At 40.3% G+C, this 20,652-nt stretch overlaps 1 protein-coding gene across 1 annotated transcript; it reads left to right on the top strand.

The window, feature by feature from the left end:
- The first annotated feature begins 2,225 nt into the window (after positions 1–2,225).
- EIF5A2 (eukaryotic translation initiation factor 5A2) lies at positions 2,226–19,020 on the top strand. The gene is given in 5 exon segments (NM_001260939.1): positions 2,226–2,307; positions 2,991–3,190; positions 3,735–3,839; positions 17,022–17,153; positions 18,039–19,020. Coding segments are annotated over 4 exon segments (462 nt in total). The 5' UTR covers positions 2,226–2,307; positions 2,991–3,025; the 3' UTR covers positions 18,099–19,020.
- Positions 19,021–20,652: the final 1,632 nt, after the last annotated feature.

Genomic DNA, 20,652 nt, shown 5'->3' with positions numbered 1-20,652 from the left:
AACAGAAACACACTAAAAATCACATATTAACAAATGTTGTGGCCCAGAGGCTCAGAGGAACCTAACCCTGTATTTCCCTTAGGAGCACCGGTTTAGTATTTGCCAATTCAGTGTTCTTACTGATTTCAGGAGAACTGACTGTATTTATTGAATAAGTGATGCCCAGTCATTTGATTCCAAACCCAAATCTTTTGTGAATGCAGTATATGTTGGTAGGTAGAGCAGTGACTCTGGAACCAAACTGCCTATGTTCCAATCTTGGTTTTCTGACTTACTAGCTTTGTATGCTGGGGCAAATTGCTTAACTTTTCTCCTTTTTCCATAACTAAAAATGCAGGTTAAAACAGTACTGTTAATATTTGCCAGGGCCTGGGTGTAGAAGGAGGAAACTGATCACGAAAAGCCACTAGAAAACTTTTGGAATGCGGGAAATATTCCATATCTTGATCATAGCAGATGATCAAGATATCTTTTTCAAAACTCATAAAAAGAAAACGGACAAATTTTACTTTATGTGAATAACTTAAAAAGGTTAAAAATAGAGAGCAGCAGTCACAATCAAAGGAATAATGCACATCAAAAATTTAGTACACTACCTGCCTATATAAATACTAAATACTATTAGTGATCATTCTAAAAACAATAGGGAAAAGTTAGGAGGTATAAGGAAAAGCAAAAACACCTAATGAACCGAGATTCTAATCTGGCTCTTTCTTTTTGGGGGGTTGGGCGTGGGGAGGGGGGTGGTCTCACTCTGTCACCCAGGTTGAAGTGCAGTGGCCTGATCTCGGCTCACTGCAATATCCACCTCCCAGGCTCAAGTGATCCTCCCACCTCAGCCTCCCGAGTAGCTGGGACCACAGGTGCATGGCACCACACCCACCTAATTTTTTGTATTTTTGGTAGAGATGGGGTTTCACCATGCTGCCCAGGCTGATCTTGAACTCCTGAGCTCAGGCAACCCACCTGCCTCAGCCTCCCAACGTGCTGGTATTACAGGCATGAGCCACTGCTGTAATGGCTCCTTCGTATATTAGCTAGAGGCTGAATGCAGTACATGAGAGGGCAGTAACTTATTGCAAAAGTTAAATTGGACATGTTTGAAAGATATGTGAAAACTGTAGAGGCACATAGGAATGTGAGGTATGGGATTATTCATGAGACAGCAATAGGAAATCAAAGTACCACATAAATGCGGGTGTGGAACGGGAAATAATTTCCTAGGTCACCTCCCCAAGAGGATACTGTGGTGAGTTGTGAAATGAAACTGTGAAGGGGGAGTACATCTCTTTTAAGAACCTTTCTATTGCAGTCTACAAGCTCTAGATCAATTTTGAAGACCATCTAAGCGTTCTAATGTGGCACAGTTAAACCCCAAACTCTAAGGAATGCCAATGCCAGGAGGAAAGAAGGCATGAGGTGGCAGAACACCTCTCTGGACCCACAATGCCGTAGAAGTCAGACACCCTTCGCCTCCACAACTTCACAACAGCCTTTGCTGTGAGAAGTGGATTAATTCATTTCACTGCTGGCTTGTTAGCTGGCGGATGCTTCAGGAGTTCCTACCCGGGGGAGCAGCGCTGACTCTACAGGGGCACCCCGCGCCAGTCGCTGCCAAAATTCTCACCAAGGGGTGAATGGGGTCCTCAGGACCCGCGGTGCCGAGCTAGGTATTAAAATACCGCACCTGAGTTCTTCTTCAAGGACCAGGAGGCGGTTCGAACCCCAAGAAAGGCTGCAAGCTGAACCAGAAGCTCAAACCTAAAGTTCGCTTCACAGCCAGCCACACTGGCACTCGCTGAATCGGCGCGCCTCGCGAGTTCTGACAATTGTCATGTGATAACTGCCACGCACCTGATGGCAGAGGCCACTGGATGCCTTGCTTGGTTCCCATTAAAGTCGACTGCGACCCCAACGCAACAAACCTAAGAGTTGGAAGGCGCAAGTTCCTCCGCCAGCGAGCTCACCCTCGGCAATCAGACTGCTGAAAGTGCGCTCCACGCCGGAAGTGCACTAATCCGCAGCACGTGGGGTTGCCAGGGCGCTCTTCACGTGACTGGGCGGAGCCTCAGGAATCTGGTAGCCAATGGTAGCCCGAGAGGGCGGTGCCTGTGACGCTCCGGGGCCTATCCCGGAAATGGGGCTGAGGTGGGGGCGGGTAAGGGCGGGGAGGCTGGGGTGTGGAAAGTGTGGCGGCCCCGCCCCGTCTCTTGGAACTGCCGCGGCCGCCACCGCCGCCGCCGGCGCCGCAGCTGTAGGGGACCAGCGCGGGTACGCAGACGAAAGGCACTCTTTGCCAGCTGAAAGGTGAGGACCTGGGGAAAAGCTGGTGGGGATGGGGCCAGAGCGAGGCAGGGCCGGGGAAGGCGTCCAGAGCCAAGCGCTGACCGAGGGAAGGAAGGAGAATGGATGGGGGAACAGAGGCGAGCGCGGGACCGCCGGGGCTCAGGCCCTGGTGGGGCCGGGCCGAGCTGAGCCGAGGATGCCGGCAGAACAGGGGGCGCCTATGCGGCCGCGGCGGCGGCGTTGAAGGGTGGACGGGGGGGTGCGCGCCAGCTAGCAGAGGGCCGGGTGCCGCCGGCCAGGTTCTGTTACCCCGCATCCTTCGCGGGGACGTGCGGCCTGGGCTGGATACCCCGCAGCAGGGTTCGGGGCGGCGGCCGAGTGCTGGGCGGCGCGGGAAGGTCGCCGGCTTCTGCGGTGGGGCGATGGGGGCCGCAACCTGCTGTTTCCAGCGCGGAGGAGCGCCCAGGGCGGGTGTCCCCACCCTCAGCGAGCTCTTCTGCGACTTCTCATCCCACCTCCCCAAGCAATAGCTGGAAAAGTTTGTAGAGGCCAGAGTTAGAAAGTGTCCACTAGTCTAGGGTGGGTGTTCCTTACATGCAGAAATAACAGGCCCGTGATGCTTGGCACATAACTTGTCCGAAATGAGACGTTTCCGTGCCTACATACCCGTTGTTGAAAAGCAAACACAAACTTTTTGTGTGTAGTTCCCACGGAAAAACTACCATCTCCCCAGCCCACCATGGCGGACGAAATTGATTTCACTACTGGAGATGCCGGGGCTTCCAGCACTTACCCTATGCAGTGTTCGGCCTTGCGCAAAAACGGCTTCGTGGTGCTCAAAGGACGACCATGCAAAATAGTGGAAATGTCAACTTCCAAAACTGGAAAGCATGGGCATGCCAAGGTAAGTGCCCTTGCAGATCAGGCTTTGGCTTTGGCGTTGGAACTTTGATCATTTGTGTTCCGTTACAGATCATGAGATTTCTATACTTAAAATTTTGTAATAAGCACTGTTTTTTCCTTCCCACAATTACTGGGTGATCAGTTATTACGTTGAATACTGAAAGGTAGCAGTCCCTTCTTGGGCCCTTAACAATGTTCATTAACTGGGAACTGAAACTTTCCTGAATCCTAGTGACTTAGAAGATCTATTCAGTTTACAGATAAGAAAACCTGTTCCAGCAATTCTAAGAAACCTACACTTTATTTTTCTTGTGTAATCTCATAATTGAATCACTGGACTATATTGGGTCTTGACATGTGATACTGTTTAGTTGTTTACTGCCTCCTAATTGTAAGACCACTACTTTTTTTTAAGTAAAATCAGATGACCTTGGAAGGCGGAGAAAAGGAATCTGTCGTAATCAGCGTTGGTATTGTGCTCTTGTGTGTGTAATGAGTGATATACTTGGCAGAGATTAAACAGGTTTCCTGTTCTCCTCTGTTAGGTTCACCTTGTTGGAATTGATATTTTCACGGGCAAAAAATATGAAGATATTTGTCCTTCTACTCACAACATGGATGTTCCAAATATTAAGAGAAATGATTATCAAGTAAGCACTGATTTTCTTTAGAATGTTGCTTGTTACTTCAAGGTGCAAATACTTTGTACTATCAGTAATAATTTGACAAAACCCAAGAGTAGTTTTGTAGGTTTTTCTAACCAATTATTAGGCACCACCTATCTTAGAAACTGGAGAAATAGTGATGTTTAACACTTGTACCTTTTCTAGGATTATTGCTAGTTTGCTATTTTTTTTCACATTCTTGCATTTTTTAAAAAGTCAAATACTTATTAGTGCTCCTCAGGCCAAGTGACTGCATATTGCAATTAAGTCCAATGTTTAGTAAAAGTACTATTCTCTCTGTTATTATATATTTCTTATTCTAATTTAAAACATCCCTCCTGGATGTTTTGTTTCTTTTCACTGATCAGACCTAAGACATTCAAGAAACTACTGAAATTCATGTTCCTACCAAGTTTTTGTATTAATGAATGTTAGTCAGAACCTGACATTCTTAAGTAGGGAAATAAGTTGAAAGCCATAAATATAAAGTACATGGTCACTGAGTATGGTGAAGAAAACACGAAAACTATGTAATTGGTTAAATTACGTTCAGTGACCATGTTGTGACCTTTTGCTAAATTATATATGTAAATTTCAAGTTTTAGTTCCAGCTATACATTTGGGTAGGTCATATTTAATGATAGCATTTTGTTGTTTGGAGTACTGATGATAACCAAATAATTGACCTTATAGGATGTGGAAGCTCAGATTACTCATAACTAAAGCTTTTCTTGAAAGTCTTCAGTTTCTACATCAAGCATATCATATATCAAACTCATTTCTGCTCATTTTACGTAGTAAAAACTACATAGTTGACACTGGTATTTGTTTTATCCAACTTAAACTGATTTTTTTCTGTACCCTTTATTGTATAAATTTTTTTAATGTTGCTATCAACTGCACTTATGCAATGATTTCCTTTTGCTGTTTGTCCACATGCAAACATACTTTTTTGTAGTTTTAATCTAGTAAACACTTCTATGTTTTCATTTTCCGACTTGTCATAAATGTTTTCTAGGTTGCTTTGAAGTCTTTGTAGAAATTTGAATTGTCTTGCAAGTGGGTTTTTTTAACCAGGTAGATCTGAGTTTGGATCTAGTTCTGTCACTTTCTAGTTGGATGATTTTGGACAAGTAATACAACCTTTCTGAGCCTGTCTTCTCATCTACAAAATAGGGATAATATGAGGATTAAATGAGAAAATGTACCCCATAAGAACTCCATAAGTAGATATGTACCAAAAAGTACTGTTCTGTTTCCCCCTTTTCCTATGTAAAAATTCTACTTAATCATTTCATTATTGTTGGAACACCAAATTTGATGTGGTTCATAGTGGGTGCTCAAAAAAATTTGTTAAATATATATTCTACTTAATCATTTCATTATTGTTGGAGCACCAAATTTGATGTGGTACATAGTAGGTGCTCAAAAAATATTTGTTAAATGTGTGATTACTGAATATGGTAAGGATAGTACAGTAGGCTAAAGCTGAGCATAGAATTTTGTCAAAATTGGGTTTCTCTTCATCTTAAAATGTGAATGCTTCAAATATTCAGTATTAATTATATTCAGTAATATTCATTCAATATAGAATGCTTTTGCCTGTTGCATGTTTCAGAAAGATGGTATCAGCAGTTCAGATAATTACTATTATACTATGTTAAGGTTAGCCAGTCATTTATCGGAGCTCAAGACTTAAAGGAAAAATTTGATTTGGGTCCTAGACTAGGATGAGGCGAATGAAGTGAGGGAGGCTCTTGCCTCAGGCACAAAATTTTAGAGACAGAACTAGTAACAATGACAAGCCATATAGGAGCTCAAGGCGCAAAGAAAATTCTGATCCCATCTTTATTTAAAATGTTGGTATTTTATCATAGGATTTTTTCATTAATTCTAATTTTTTTAAATATTGCATTAAAGTGCTTATCTGGTCACTGAGGTTTTTTTGGTGCCTTCTTTAATTTTGCACCCAAGACAAGTGTCTTACTTCACCCTTGTCCCAGCCCTTGGTATGTACACCGCACTGCAAAGTGGGTAAGAGGATGATTTAAGCCAGTCAGGCTTGGTCCTGGTCTCTACTTTGGCACTTAATAGCTGTGTGACCTTGGTTGACAAGTTACTTAACCTGTTTTGCTTTAATTTCTTTCTTTGTAAAGCAAAGACATAAATAATAATGTCTTATGGGATCATTTTGAGGTTTTATTAGTTAATACAACAATGCCTGGCATAGAAATTACTCATTATTTCTCAGCTCTTCATTTTCTTTCTTTTTTTTTTTTTTTTTTTTTTGAGATGGAGTCTCGCTCTGTCGCCCAGGCTGGAGTGCAGTGGCGCGATCTCGGCTCACTGCAAGCTCCGCCTCCCGGGTTCACGCCATTCTCCTGCCTCAGCCTCCCGAGTAGCTGGGACTACAGGCGCCCACAACCGCGCCCGGCTAATTTTTTGTATTTTTAGTAGAGACGGGGTTTCACCGTGGTGTCGATCTCCTGACCTTGTGATCCGCCCGCCTCGGCCTCCCAAAGTGCTGGGATTACAGGCGTGAGCCACCGCGCCCGGCCAATCAGCTCTTCATTTTCAAGTCAGCATAGAAAACTTATTTCTGTTAATTTTTTTTAAAAAACTAGTTCTCCAGCCTGGGCAATGTGGTGAAACCCTATCTTTACAAAATACGGGAAAAAAAAAAAAATAGCCAGGCATGGTGGTGTGCGCAGCTGTAGTCCCAGCAGACCCAGAGGCTGAGGTGGGAGGATCACTTGAGTCCCCGGAGGTCAAGGCTGCACTGAGCCATGATCACTCCACTGCGCTCCAGCCTGGGCGACAGAATGGGACGCTGTATCAAAAAAAAAAAAAAAAAAAAAAAAGTTCTGTGAGCCTTTCTATTTATATTTATTGTGCTTTGGTGATCTTCACTTACCTAACCAAGTGCCTTGATTAAATACCTACTCATTATTTGGCTGTGTGTAATCCTTTATATTTGCTGAATTCAATATTTTGAGTGCCAGTTTGGCAGTTGGCTAAAGAGAAATATGTATTCTGTTCATTATAGTAATTAAAAAGTAAACAGGAAACAAAACATATTAATATTTATAGTTTTAATTTTATGTGTTTTAAAATAAGTTCAGAATGAAAGAAAAAATGTCTCCTGACTTCTTTTTCAAGATTAGCTTGGATTAGAATTGCTTATTTACATTACTTCTCCCAAAAGTAGTTATAGATGTCTGGGACTCAGTGATGGTGTAAATTATAAATACATCCAGATATAACTTTGGGAATCCCCAAATTCATAGAGAAATGCTTATTCAGACGTTAGTACACTCTGGAATCATATTTCTTTGGAAAGTTCTGTGTTGATATAAACCTCACCACAAGTTAAATGCCGTTTCTGCCTTTACTAAAGTTTTACCTGCCATTTGAAGAACATTTTCCAGAAGGAAAACTAATTACTACAGACACATAAAGTACATATTGTGGATCTTTGGATTATTAGTGAATTGCCAAAACTGTGACTATTAAATCCCAGTATATTCTTCAAATATGTAGTATATTATTTGAATGTTGAGATACGTTAATTGAATTCAAATAAGTAGTATATCATTTGAATGCTGAGATGTGTTAATTGAATTCCAATAAGTAGTATATTATTTGAATGTTTAGATATGTTAATTGAATTCCCTGAGCTTAAAGTCTTTCTATAATTTTTACCTGTTTCCTGGGAATCCTTGTGTTCTCAGATGGAAGCAGTCTTTCTTTGGAAATAGAAAACCTCTAAACCAATAGGGCCCAATATTGCAAGGACTAGAAGCAGATATTTGTTACAGGATCATTAAGGGTAATCATGAGAAGAGCCACTAACTTTAGTTCCTAGACCTGTGTATTCTATTATGGGAAAAATAGCACCATATATTGAAATATATTGTAACCTGCCAAAAACAACACTCTAGGCCAACAAAGTACCATCCAGCAGGTACCATATGTGAGTCTTCACTAGGCTGATCCACAGAGGCAAGCTGTTTTGGAATGATAGGGTACATGAACCAGCGAATTATCTGGGTGTTTCACTCCCTCGTTACTTTGCCTGTAAAATTAGTTTTCTAGTCAGAAGTGATGCAATGTGAGATACTATGACAGGAGTGAGGCATTCTGTAAATTGGGATGAGATTTTAGCAGAAGCACTGCAGGCAAGAAAGGCAAATCCATATGTAGAGTAAAACTACTGCAATAAGAAAAAATTGCTGCCTGTTTCATGATGGAAGGGGTGCAGTCAGGTGACCAGCTGTTCTTCTGGGGAACATATCAAGACTTCTTGTTCATTTGTTCTATGTTCTTCCTCTGCCATATCAAGACTCTCCTGTTGCTGTGAGGTTTTCAGTAGTGGCTGTAGTCAGATCAGTATTGGTGAGAGAAAGCCTGTGTCATTGATCCCACTAAGCAAAGACGAGGGAAGCTACAAAAAGAAGCTGAGGTCAGGTGCAGTGGCTCACACCTGTAATCTTAGCACTTTGGGAGGCCAAGGCGGGCAGATCACGAGGTCAAGAGATCGAGACCATCCTGGCCAACATGGTGGAACCCTGTCTCTACTAAAAATATAAAAATTAGCCGGGCATGGTGGTGCGTGCCTGTAATTCCAGCTACTCAGGAGGCTGAGGCAGGAGAATCACTTGAACCCGGGAGGCAGAGGTTGCGGTGAGCTAAGATCCCGCCATTGCACTCCAGCCTGGGCGACAGAGCGAGAATCCATCTCAAAAAAAAAAAAAAAAGGCACCTGTATGTCTCTACAAAAAATACAAAAATTAGCCAGTGTGGTGGCACGCACCTGTAACCCCAGCTACTCGGGAGGCTGAGGCAGGAGAATTGCTTGAACCTGGGAGGTGCAAGTTGGAGTGAGCTGAGATCACACCACTGCACTGCAGCTGGTGACAGAGCGAGACTCGGTCTCAAAAAAAAAAAAAAAAAAAAAAAAAAAAGCTGAATGGCATTCACACATTCACAGTGAGAATCACCTTGTACACCTAATTTTTTAGAGCCTAATCTCTACAGATTCCCTTGGGTGAGCATTCATGTGGACACATTCTTCAATTATTTGGAGAGGTCTGTAAACATACCACTTCTCCAAACCTTACTGTCAGCAGTTTTCCTATCTTGTTCTTTCTGTGTCCTTAACCTTCCAGCCAAATTGTTAGCTACAGCTGCTAATCAGTGCAAATACACACTTCTGGTTCTGTCTTCTTTCAGGTCCAGTGCTTGAAGTTCTTCCCAAACCCACTTTCAGGCCGACCCCTGAATGGCGGCGTCATCATATAATGCATAACCATCTAGAAACCATTGTGAATATTTTCCTTTCTCAGTCATAGGCAACTCTCCATCAAGTCATTGGTATGAGCTGAGGGAGAAGTGTCAATGTGGTAAGAGAAGGTGTTTTCTGAGTCTGAGCCACTTCTTTTTTTTTTTTTTTTTTTTTTTTTTGATTCGGAGTCTTGCTCTGTTGCCCAGGCTGGAGCGCAGTGGCCGGATCTCAGCTCACTCACTGCAAGCTCCGCCTTCCGGGTTTACGCCATTCTCCTGCCTCAGCCTCCTGAGTAGCTGGGACTATAGGCGCCCACCACCTCACCCGGCTAGTTTTTTGTATTTTTTAGTAGAGATGGGGTTTCACCGTGTTAGCCAGGATGGTCTCCATCTCCTGACCTTGTGATCCGCCCGCCTCCGCCTCCTAAAGTGCTGGGATTACAGGCTTGAGCCAGCGTGCCCGGCCATCTGAGCCACTTCTTATACAACTTGTTTGTACGTTTAGGTCCTTCTCAAGCTGATCTCATATACGCTACTTCCACTCAATGATGGAGAGCTGCTGTGCCTTCCCAGTTGTGTGGCTTGGTGGGTTAGATGAAGGGTCAGGTGATGGTGGTGTTATTTGCTTAGGCTGTATAATAATGGTGATCAAGCATTCAGTCTCTACCAGGAACCAGCAACTCTAAGGAAGTAGCACCAGAGTGCTACACTCTGGGGGAAAAGAAGGAAGAAATAAAAAGGAATAGGTGTTACCTAAACAAGTCTGGTTGTTTTGAAATAGATTGAGAAAAAAAATTAAATTCAGAAATTAGAACTAAGAAGGCACCTGGCCACGCATGGTGGCTCACGCCTGTGATCCCAGCACTTTGGGAGGCTGAGGCGGGCAGATCACGAGATCACGAGTTCGAGACCACCAGTGAGGTGGAGGTTGCAGTGAGCTGAGATTGCGCCACCGCTCTTCAGCCTGGTGACAGAGCTAGACTCTATCTCAAAAAAAAAAAAAGAGGAAGGCACCTGTAGGGATAATATACCTTCTCCAGCCTTCTGTTGTATATCGGTAGTACAAATGAGGCAAAGTAGTTTCCCAATAATTCCCCCTTTTCAGTGTTCTTTCCTATTCTGACTACATCTAAGACAGAATCTGTAGTCACTAACTCTCCCCACACTCCCTTTTAGATCATGTTTTGCTTCCTTAGCTTACTGTGCCTCCCAGCACTTAGTGGTTATGGTGCTTGTTCTAGAATTCATATATACTATAGCATTTTTTGTTTCACTTTTTATTGTGGAAATTTTCAAAGTGTAGTATAATGAATCCTGTGTACCTGTCACTCAGCTTCAACAATTACCAGTGTGATTACTTCTGTCTCTGCAAGTTTTTGACAAAGACACTGGGTCATTTCTTCTGTAGACTTTCCCACTGTATGGATTTTGCTAATTGCATTTCCTTGTTTTCTAACATGTTCCTCTGTCCCTTGTGTTTCCTGAAACTTGGTAGTAAGATGTAGAGTCTTGATCAGATTCAGTTCAGATTTTTATTTTCTTCCTTTCTTTCCTTTAACAGGACTACTCCATAATGTTCTATGCAGTCATTAGATAAATAAGTCTGATTGTTTCTCCTTTTGTGATATTATCAGATATGTGATCACTGTCTCAATCTATTAATTGGAGGAGACAAAATTTATGATCTGTCATTCCTTCATTTGTTTTTCTTAGCCAGAATACTCCTATAAAAAGAAACTTCCCTTCATCAATTTTTGTTTGTTTACCTTAAGAGAGAGTGTCTGTGTATGTAGCAGGGGTGGTTGTATTTGACTCTTTCCCTTTAAGGTACAGTTTATGAAATAAATTGGTTCCTGGCATCCACTGAAGATGACCAAATACATATTTTTTCATTATAAACTCAAACATTTAGACATACTTGTGTTTCAATCCACTGTTGTTATTGTCCTTATTGATTCTCACATTGTTCCATCTTGGCCAATGGGAGCTTATTCAAGTTAGCTCTTGAGTCCCTTTGACATGGGCCAAATTTTAATTCTCCTTGATAGCTCCTTGCTTTTTAGTACAACAGCTTGCTCCAGGTTCATCTTACACACTTCCTGATCTGGACCTGGAATTATCCAAGGAGCCCTGGATTATTTTAGTAGGAAATAAAAAATACCACATTCTTTTTTTTTTTTTTTTTTTTTTTTTTTGAGATGGAGTCTTGCTCTGCCATCCAGGTGGGAGTGCAGTGGTGTGATCTCAGCTCACTACAACCTCCACCTCCTGGGTTCAAGTAGCTGGGACTCCAGATGCCATCACATCCAGCTAATTTTTTTATTTTTAGTAGAGACAAGGTTTTGCTATATTGGCCAGGCTGGTCTTGAACTCCTGACCTCAAATGATCTGCCCGCCTTGGCCCCTCCTGAAGTGCTAGGATTACAGGTGTGAGCCACTGCACCCAGCCAAAAATACCACATTCTGATAGCATTATAACTTCATATACTGTTCAGGAGCTTGGTACACCTTCACATGCCTTACATCTCTAAAGTTTTTTGACCCTCACCTCTGCTGTCTCCCTGCTTGCTACTAACAATAATTACTTTCTACCAAAAAAAAAAAAAAAAACTGTTCAAAAACATCTAAAAGTTATCAAATCAGTAGGTTTGTTTAAAGGTAAAGGACCAGAAGAAGATACTTATAACAATTTCCTTACCATCCCCACCTTCCAACTCTATGGAGTCAGAGAGAAGATGGAAACATTTGCACAAAAATATGCTTGGGGGCTTGACAGTGACACTGTTGCCTTTTTTTTTTTTTTTTCTTAAAGCTTGCAAATTACAAAGGGGGAAAGTGTAACTTTGGAGTGGAAAAATCTGGTAGATAACTACCTTAGGGTATCAAAATTGGCATCACTTGTAATGGGACAAATTGACATTTGCCTCCTGATAGGATACTCTGAGGGCACATCATTTGTATAGTATTCCTTTCAAAAATGTTACCTTAATCATGAGGAAACAGTGAGACAAACACAAACTGAGGAATATTCTATAAAACAGTGAACCCCCAGGAGTTTGAGACCAGTCTGGGCAACACAGGAAGACCCTGTATCTACAAAAATAAAAATAAATTTAAAAAAAAAAGGCATAGTGGTTGTATGCGTGTGGTCCCAGTGACTCTGGAGGCTGAGGTGGGTGGATAACTTGAGCCCTGGAGGTTGAGGCTGCAGTGAGTCATGATCATGCCACCACAGTCCTGCCTGTGTGAAAGAGCAAGACCTGGTCTCACAAAAACCAAACCCCCCAAAAAACAAAAAGTTGATGCCATGAAAGTTAAGGGGTTGGGGAAACTGTTAGAATTAAGAGACTAAACTGATATGATAGCCAAATAAATACAAGATATGACCCTGGAGTTAGGGAAATAAGTTGCCATCAAGGACAATACTAGGATAATTGGCAAATTTAAATATGTACTATATATTGAATAATAGGTTATCAGTATTAAATTCCCTGACTTTGAAAAATATATTGTTGTTATCTAAGAGCATATACTTGTTCTTGAGAAAAATATACTGAAGTTTTAATTGCTGAAAAGTCATGGCTGTTGCACTGAAGTATTTACTGCTGAAGAATCATGATCTTTGGAACTTACTCTCAATAGTTCTGTAAAAATAATAAGAATGTATATGATAGATGTTATATATGTTGGATGTATACATAGAGAAAATAGTGCACATGTGATAAATGTTAACAATGGCAGTATCTAGGTAAAGGATATGGGATTTCATTGCATTATTGCAACTTTTCTATAGAACTTAAGATTTTTTAATAAATAATTCAATTTAAAAGATTGTATTAGTCCATTTTCACACTACTATAAAGAACTACCTGAAACTGGGTAACTTATAAAGAAAAGAGATTTAATTGACTCACAGTTCCACATGGCTGGGGAGGCCTCAGGAAACTTACAATTATGGAGGAAGGTGAAGGGGAAGCAGGCATGTTTTATATGGCAGCAGGAGAGACAGCAAGCAGGGGGGTACTGTCAAACACTTTTAAACCATCAGATATCATGAGAACTCACTTACTATCATGAGAACAGCATGGAGGAAACTGCCCCCATGATCCAATCACCTTCCACCAGGTCCCTCCTTTGACATGTGGGGATTATAATTCAAGATGAGATTTGGGTGAGGACACAGAGCCAAAGCATATCATTCTGTCCCAGGCCCCTTCCAAATCTCATGTTCTCACATTTCAAAACACAATCATGCCTTCTCTACAGTCCCTGAAAGTCTTAACTCATTCCAGCATTAACCCAAAAGTCCAAGTCCAAAGTCTCATCTGAAACAAGGGAAGTCCCTTCCGCCTATGAGCCTATAAAATGAAAAGCAAGTTAGTTACTTCCTAGATACAATGAGGGTACAGGCATTGGGTAAATGCTCTCACTTCAAATGGGAGAAATTGGCCAAAACAAAGGAACTACAGGTCCCATACAAGTCTGAAACCTAGCAGGGCAGCCATTCAGTCTTAAAGCTCCAAAATAATCTCCTTTGACTCCACGTCTTACATCCAGGGCATACTGATCCAAAAGGTAGGCTCCCAAGGCCTTGGGCAGCTCTACCCCTGTGGCTCTGCAGGGTACAGCCTCTGCAGCTGCTTTCAGTGGCTGGTATTGAGTGCCTGTGGCTTTTCCAGACACATGGTACACCATTCTGGAATCTGGAAGATGGTGATCCCCTTCTCACAGCTCCACTAGGCAGTGTCCCAGTGGGGACTCTGTGGGGGGGATCTAACCCCACCTTTCCCTTCCACACTGCCCTAGCAGAGGTTATCCATAAGGGCTCTGCCCCTGCAGCAGACCTCTACCTGAACCTCCAGACATTTCATACATCCTCTGAAATCTAAGCGGAGGCTCCCAAACCTCAACTCTTGCCTTCTGTGCACCTGCAGGCCCAACACCATATGGAAACCTCCAAGAATTAGGGCTCACACCCTCTGAAGCAACAGCCCAAGCTGTACCTTGGCCCCTTTTAGCCACAGCTGGAGCTGGAGTGGCTGGGATACAGGGCACCAAGTCCCAAGGCTATACAGAGCATCAGGGCCCTGGGTCTGGCCCACGAAACCATTTTTCCCTCCTAGGCCTCTGGGCCTGTGTTGGGAGGGGATGCCATGAAGACATCTGGAATGTCCAGAAACATTTCTGTGAATTTTTTTTTTAAAAAAACTAGTTCTCCAGCCTGGGCAATGTGGTGAAACCCCATCTTTACAAAATTTTCCCCATTTGCAACATTTTCCCCATTGTCTTGGCTATTGATATTCAGCTCCTTGTTACTTGTGGAAATTTCTGCAGCTGGCTTGAATTTCTTCCCAGAAAATGGGTTTTTCTTTTCTACTATATGGTCAGGCTGTACATTTTTCAAACTTTTATGCTATTCTTGCCTTTTTTTAAACATGAGCTCCAGTTTTAGATCATCTCTTCGTGAATGCATATGACTGTATGCTTTCAAAAAAAGCCAGGTTACCTCTTGAACACTTTGCTGCTTAGAAATTTCTTCTGCCAGATACCCTAAATCATCTCTCTCAAGTTCATAGTTCCACAGATCTCTAGGGCAAGGCAAAATGCAGCCAGTCTCTTTGCTAAAGCACAGCAGAAGTGACCTTTGTTCCAGTTCCCAGTGAGTTCCTCATCTCCATCTGAAACCACCTCAGCCTGGACTTCACTGTCCATATTACTGTCAGCATTTTGGTCAAATTCATTCCACAGGTCTCTAGGAAGTTTCAGACTCTCCCTCATCTTTCTTTCTTCTGAGCCCTCCAAACTGTTCTAGTCTCTGCCTGTTACCCCGTTCCAAAGTGGCTTCCATATTTTCAGGCATCTTTATAGCAGTGGCCCAAACTCCTGGTACCAATTTTCTGTATTAGTCCTTTTTCACACTGCTATGAAGAACTACCTGAGACTGGGTAATTTATAAAGAAAAGATATTTAATTGAGTCACAGTTCCACATGGCTAGGGAGGCCTCCGGAACCATGGCAGAAGGCGAAGGGGAAGCAAGGCACATCTTACATGGCGGCAGGAGATAGAGCAAGTGAGGCAGGAACTGCTAAACACTTTGAAGAGAACTCACTATCATGACAACAGCACTGGGGAGACTGACCCCATGATCCAGTTGCTTCCCACCAGGTCCCTCCCTCGACATGTGGGGATTACAATTCAAGATGAGATTTGGGTGGGGACACAAAGCCAAACCATATCAAAGATTAATTTGTTCTCATTATTTTTGTTTTTCATAGCTTAGTTTTATTTTTAAAAACTCTAATTGTATTTAATATAGCAATTTATTTTATAAGATGTTTAGTGTTTGTAAATGCATTGTTTTACTAGATGTTTTATATTTATACATTTCAAATTTGAAATGCTTTATATATTTCATGCCACAGTTTATGATTCTTAACTCTTAAAAAATAAAATAACTCCATTACATACATCGTTTTCAAAATATCAGTATTATTATTTGGCTTCTGTGTTTCAGTCACTAGTGGCACAGTAGGAACATTTAACTCTTGAAATAGACAAGCTCTGCTTTAGGGAATAACTAAACAGAAATCAGAAAGTTTTGCCTTGGAATGTTGTGGTTGTTTAAAAATTACACTTCAAGCTACGTGGATTGGTGCACACCTATAGTCCCAGCTCCTGGGAAGGCTAAAGCAGAAGCTCACTTGACCCCAGGAGTTTGAGGCCAGCCTAGGCAATATAATGAGATCCCCATCTTTAACTATATATCCATATATATATATATTTTAAAAATTACACTTCTACCTTAACCTCCTTGCTCCTACTTCTCTACCAGCCACCTCACAAATATTTGAGGGTCTAAGAGGTTAGTTAAAATTCTTTGTTGTAGCTCTGTAGGATTTCTTATTTTTGAGATTTCTAGACATAAAAACAAATTTCCTGTGGTAGATGGAGTTTCTGTGGAGAGCCATAGTCAGTTTTGATAGGCGCTGTATGTGGAGGAGAACAATCCCAACGATATGTCTGGGTTATATCGTAGTGGTTTACAGGGGTTCAAGGGCCATTGTCTTTGATTCCTTTTGTAGATATTAGCAGCCGGTATTCTGGATAATAGCCTTTTATAAAACGTATTAGGATTCTAGGCATACTAATGGTGTACATGCTTTCATTAATAGAATAAATGAGTGGAGGTTGGTTGTTTCCTCATTCCTGTAGTAAAAGAAGTTCAGTGGTATCAAAACTGCTTTTTTGCAGGTTGGGTTGACAACTGTGGTTTTTTTGTTTTTTTTTTCTGCTACTGTTATCCATACACTAGTAGATTTTGTTGTTGTTGTTATTGTTGTTGTTGTTGGCTGAAGACCAAAAATTTTCCACTTAATTTTGCTCATACTCAAATTAGAAAATGCATTGTTTGTAATAGCAAAAATAACTTTTATGCCCAGTAATATGAAATTGGTTAAATCAGTTATAGTATGTCCATGGAGCTATGTGGTAGTTAACTAAGGTAGGTTTATATTTTCTGGTTAGAAAGTATTTCTAAGACATATTATTAAGTCAAAACAGCTCACTGTAAAGTACTTAAAATATCCCATTTAAAAAAAAAAGCAACTATATTTATTTTGTAAACATAAATGGAATACACTGTAAAGAAACCTAAACTGTTTAATAATGCAGAGATTGGGTATGAGAAGTACCGGGAGGAGTAAACTTATACTTCCATTCTGTACATATTTTATATTTTTTATATTTTTAGCATTTTTAAATACCAAGAATATTAATGTATTACTTTGTACTTACAAGAATATCAATTGCAATTTAACTATGTAAACATTACAAAGAAGTGGATATAATCTAATCAGCACAAATTATGTAATTTCTTCTAATAGCTGATATGCATTCAAGATGGTTACCTTTCCCTGCTGACAGAAACTGGTGAAGTTCGTGAGGATCTTAAACTGCCAGAAGGTGAACTAGGCAAAGAAATAGAAGGAAAATACAATGCAGGTGAAGATGTACAGGTAAAGACTTAGAGAAGGATTGTTTTTGAAAACCATTTTGTAAAAACTTCAGCCTCAACTAGTTAACATAAAATACTACATATGGAATGTGGTTTAAAAATACTACTAAAATGTTGAAAATGATCTCTCAGGCAGGTTTTCCATAAAACCCTTAGAGACTCATTACCAAAGAAAGTATCAAAGTTTGTTTTTGCTACATCAACATTACTCTCAAACCCAAATTTGTTCTGAAGCTCTGCAGCTGACCCTTTTTTTGTTTTGTTTTGTTTTTTGAGATGGAGTCTCCCTCTGTCACCCAGGCTGGAGTGCAGTGGCATGATCTCGGCTCACTGCAACCTCCGCATCCCGGGTTCAAGTGAGTCTCCCCTCAGCCTCCTGAGTAGCTGGGATTACAGGCGCACGCCACCACATCTGGCTAATTTTTGTATTTTTAGTAGAGATTGGGTTTCAACATGTTGGCCAAGCTGGTCTCAGACTCCTGACCTCAGGCGATCTGCCCACCTTGGCCTCCCAGAAGTGCTAGGATTACAGGCCTGAACAAGGCGCCTGGCCCTGAGCTATTCTTGCAGGTAAGAAATTATGCTAGTAGAGTGTTAAAAAGTGAAGGAGATTTACTGTCTTTGTTAAAACTTTCAGAAATGTAATGTGTAGTAAGTATTCAAACATTTATAGTCATTTTTCCTTTTCCCTGGAAGTTGTCTTACAAACCACTATTTGAGAAATTCTGCTTTGGAAAACTGTAAAGAAAGTAGCTTGTTTTGGAATACCCCTTTCAGAAGTCCCTATGTATGAAATATCCACAAATATACAATATATAATGAACTAATTATATCTTCTATGTGTATTGTCTCCTGAATAACCTTTTGCCTGCTTTTTTCCTTCTAGGTGTCTGTCATGTGTGCAATGAGTGAAGAATATGCTGTAGCCATAAAACCCTGCAAATAAATGGAAACATCAGGCATGAACACTGTTTAGGTCTGAATCAACTGCAGATCTAATTTGGTTCTAAGTTGTCACCAAAGCTATAGCCTTCATAAGCAACCTCATTTCTTTTTTTAATTGTTTTCAGAATGTGCTGGGTTAGTTTTGCAAGCAATCGATAATTTTTAAAAATTATCAATATGTATAATTTTTTTTTAATTTTGTAGGTATGTTTCCTATAATATTCCTGTGGTTTTCAGTATGTCAGTTCAAGAAACAAACAAGATAGCTTCAGCAGATGTGATGTCTGAGCAAATCATTCCTGTGTTTTAGTTAAATGATAAACCAGGGTTTTAAATCAAACAATGTAGCATAAAGTGGTATTGAAGTACCACATTTAAGTTGAACTACTCTGCATTAATTACAGATTTAATATTAAATGAACTGATTATGTACTGGAATTGTTGCAGTTTCAGCCGGTGTAGGGCAAACACAAATCCTTAAACAAAAATCATGTTATCCAAAAGTGGCAGTTATTTTGGCGGCCACATGCAACCACGTAATTACTTTGGTCATACTATTTATCAAATTGTTGGCAAACTTGATGTAACCTTAGATGGTGGGTTTAGTCCCTTCTTATGGTTGGCAGAAGGGCACTGAACTGTTGGGTGAAAGTTAGCAAGTAAGATTATAAGGAAGACACAAAAGACAGTGGCAGAGAGGGTTCATTAAATCTATACATTTTTATGTGAGGACTTTGTAAGTCAGTATAAAAATGAAGTTGCTTTTCAGTTGTTTTTGCTTTTAACTTTGCCCCCAACATATAAAGGGAGTGATCTGCTTTACAGGATACTATGCAATGCTTGTTTTCCAACCATGTTGAATAAATGCTACTATTTATCAGTAAATACTCCTTTCCAACTTTTTCTTTTTTTTTTTTTTTTTTTTTTTGGAAACTGAGTCTCACTCTGTCAGCCAGGCTGCAGTGCAGTGGTGCCATCTCGGCTCACTGTAACCTCTGCCTCCTGGGTTCCAGTAATTCTCCTGCCTCAGCCTCCCAAGTAGCTGGGACTACAGGTGTGCACTACCACACCCAGCTAATTTTTTTGTATTTTTTTAGTAGAGACGGGGTTTTCACCATGTTGTCTAGGCTGGTCTTGAACTCCTGACCTCAGGTGATCCGCCTGCCTCAGCCTCCCAAAGTGCTGGGATTACAAGCATGAGCCACCACACCTGGCCCATTTCCAACCATTTTTAAGTAGATTTTTTGACACTAATGTATTTATTAAATAAAAACTGAGAATTCCTTAAATTGATTTGGAATTTTTGTTAATTTTATGTCCTTTTTGTTCTAAAGTGAATTGAAAGTGAATCATGGAAGCAACATTACTTTATATGAATATTATTATTTAACTTATTTTAAGTATATGCATTTTTTTCTGATTGTTGTGTGACTTAATTCAGTTGCTGGTGTGAAATATAAGTAATAAATAATTCTATAAACTGAATTATTTTAAAAGGTATTTTAGGTGACACCACTGCATTTCTATTTAATCTTTTGAGTCATATGTATATTATTTCCAGAATTTTAGACATTATCACAGGGTTTGTGAGGACCTTTGACTCAGTAACAATCATCATATTGGAGCAAAACACAGAACAAAATCACTATCTCAGAAATACCTTAATTCTCCAAGACTGGCTCTTAGACTTCTCCCATCATGCCTTGACCTCTAAAAAGTGCTTTGTTCCTATCTTCTGAAGGAAAGTATATCATATATGATGATGTAACTGATCTAATCAGTGACCGGTAATAGCATTAGTAACAGAAGATCCCAAGTTTTAGCTGCTTAATTTGTACATACTTTTAAATCTTGTCTTAGCCTCAGCAAACACATTTGGGGAAGAAGCAAGATACTTTAAGAGAAATGCAAAGAGGAAATTTCTAAAACACAAGAAATAGTGAGGTTGTAGTTAGTCGTTTTTAGTATAACATTTTAGCGTTTGCCCATCTAAAGCACAATTAAAATTAGGCTACATTCTTTCCAGTATTCTATTTAAGTACCTACTACATACTGCTCTAGTTTCTTAGTACTCTGCAATGTGTATCTTCATTGCTACTGGTTGGCATTGTAACTCATAGGAATTCCAGAAAATTATTAATCTGTGCTGCTTGCAGGTCATTCCTGTGGCCCCTCTTAACCATGCTGGTGTTATGATTTAGTATTAACTCTCGATTAGCATGCCCCTGTTCTTCCTAACTTGTAAAATTTCACATATATTTTCAATTGTGTACAAATTAAGGGTGTACAAATTATAATAATGCATCTCTGTCTTCATACTTTGAATGGCAAAAGTGTTTATGCATAAATATTTTCATTTTAAGTAATATATGAAGTGTAAATACTCTTGATATATAAGTATAGATTTTAAAGATATGGGACTTTATTTTCACATAAGTCAATAGATATCTCTCTAGAACAAAATATTTCATTTAGTAAAGCTTTATAAATTATATTAAAAGGAAGTAGGGAACATGTATTTTTAAACATAGAACAGAAGTGACTTCATTCTTTTT

Source organism: Macaca mulatta, chromosome 2 (assembly GCF_049350105.2).
Source record: "Macaca mulatta isolate MMU2019108-1 chromosome 2, T2T-MMU8v2.0, whole genome shotgun sequence".
NCBI lineage: Eukaryota > Metazoa > Chordata > Mammalia > Primates > Cercopithecidae > Macaca > Macaca mulatta.
This window is presented reverse-complemented; position numbering and strand designations above follow the sequence as displayed.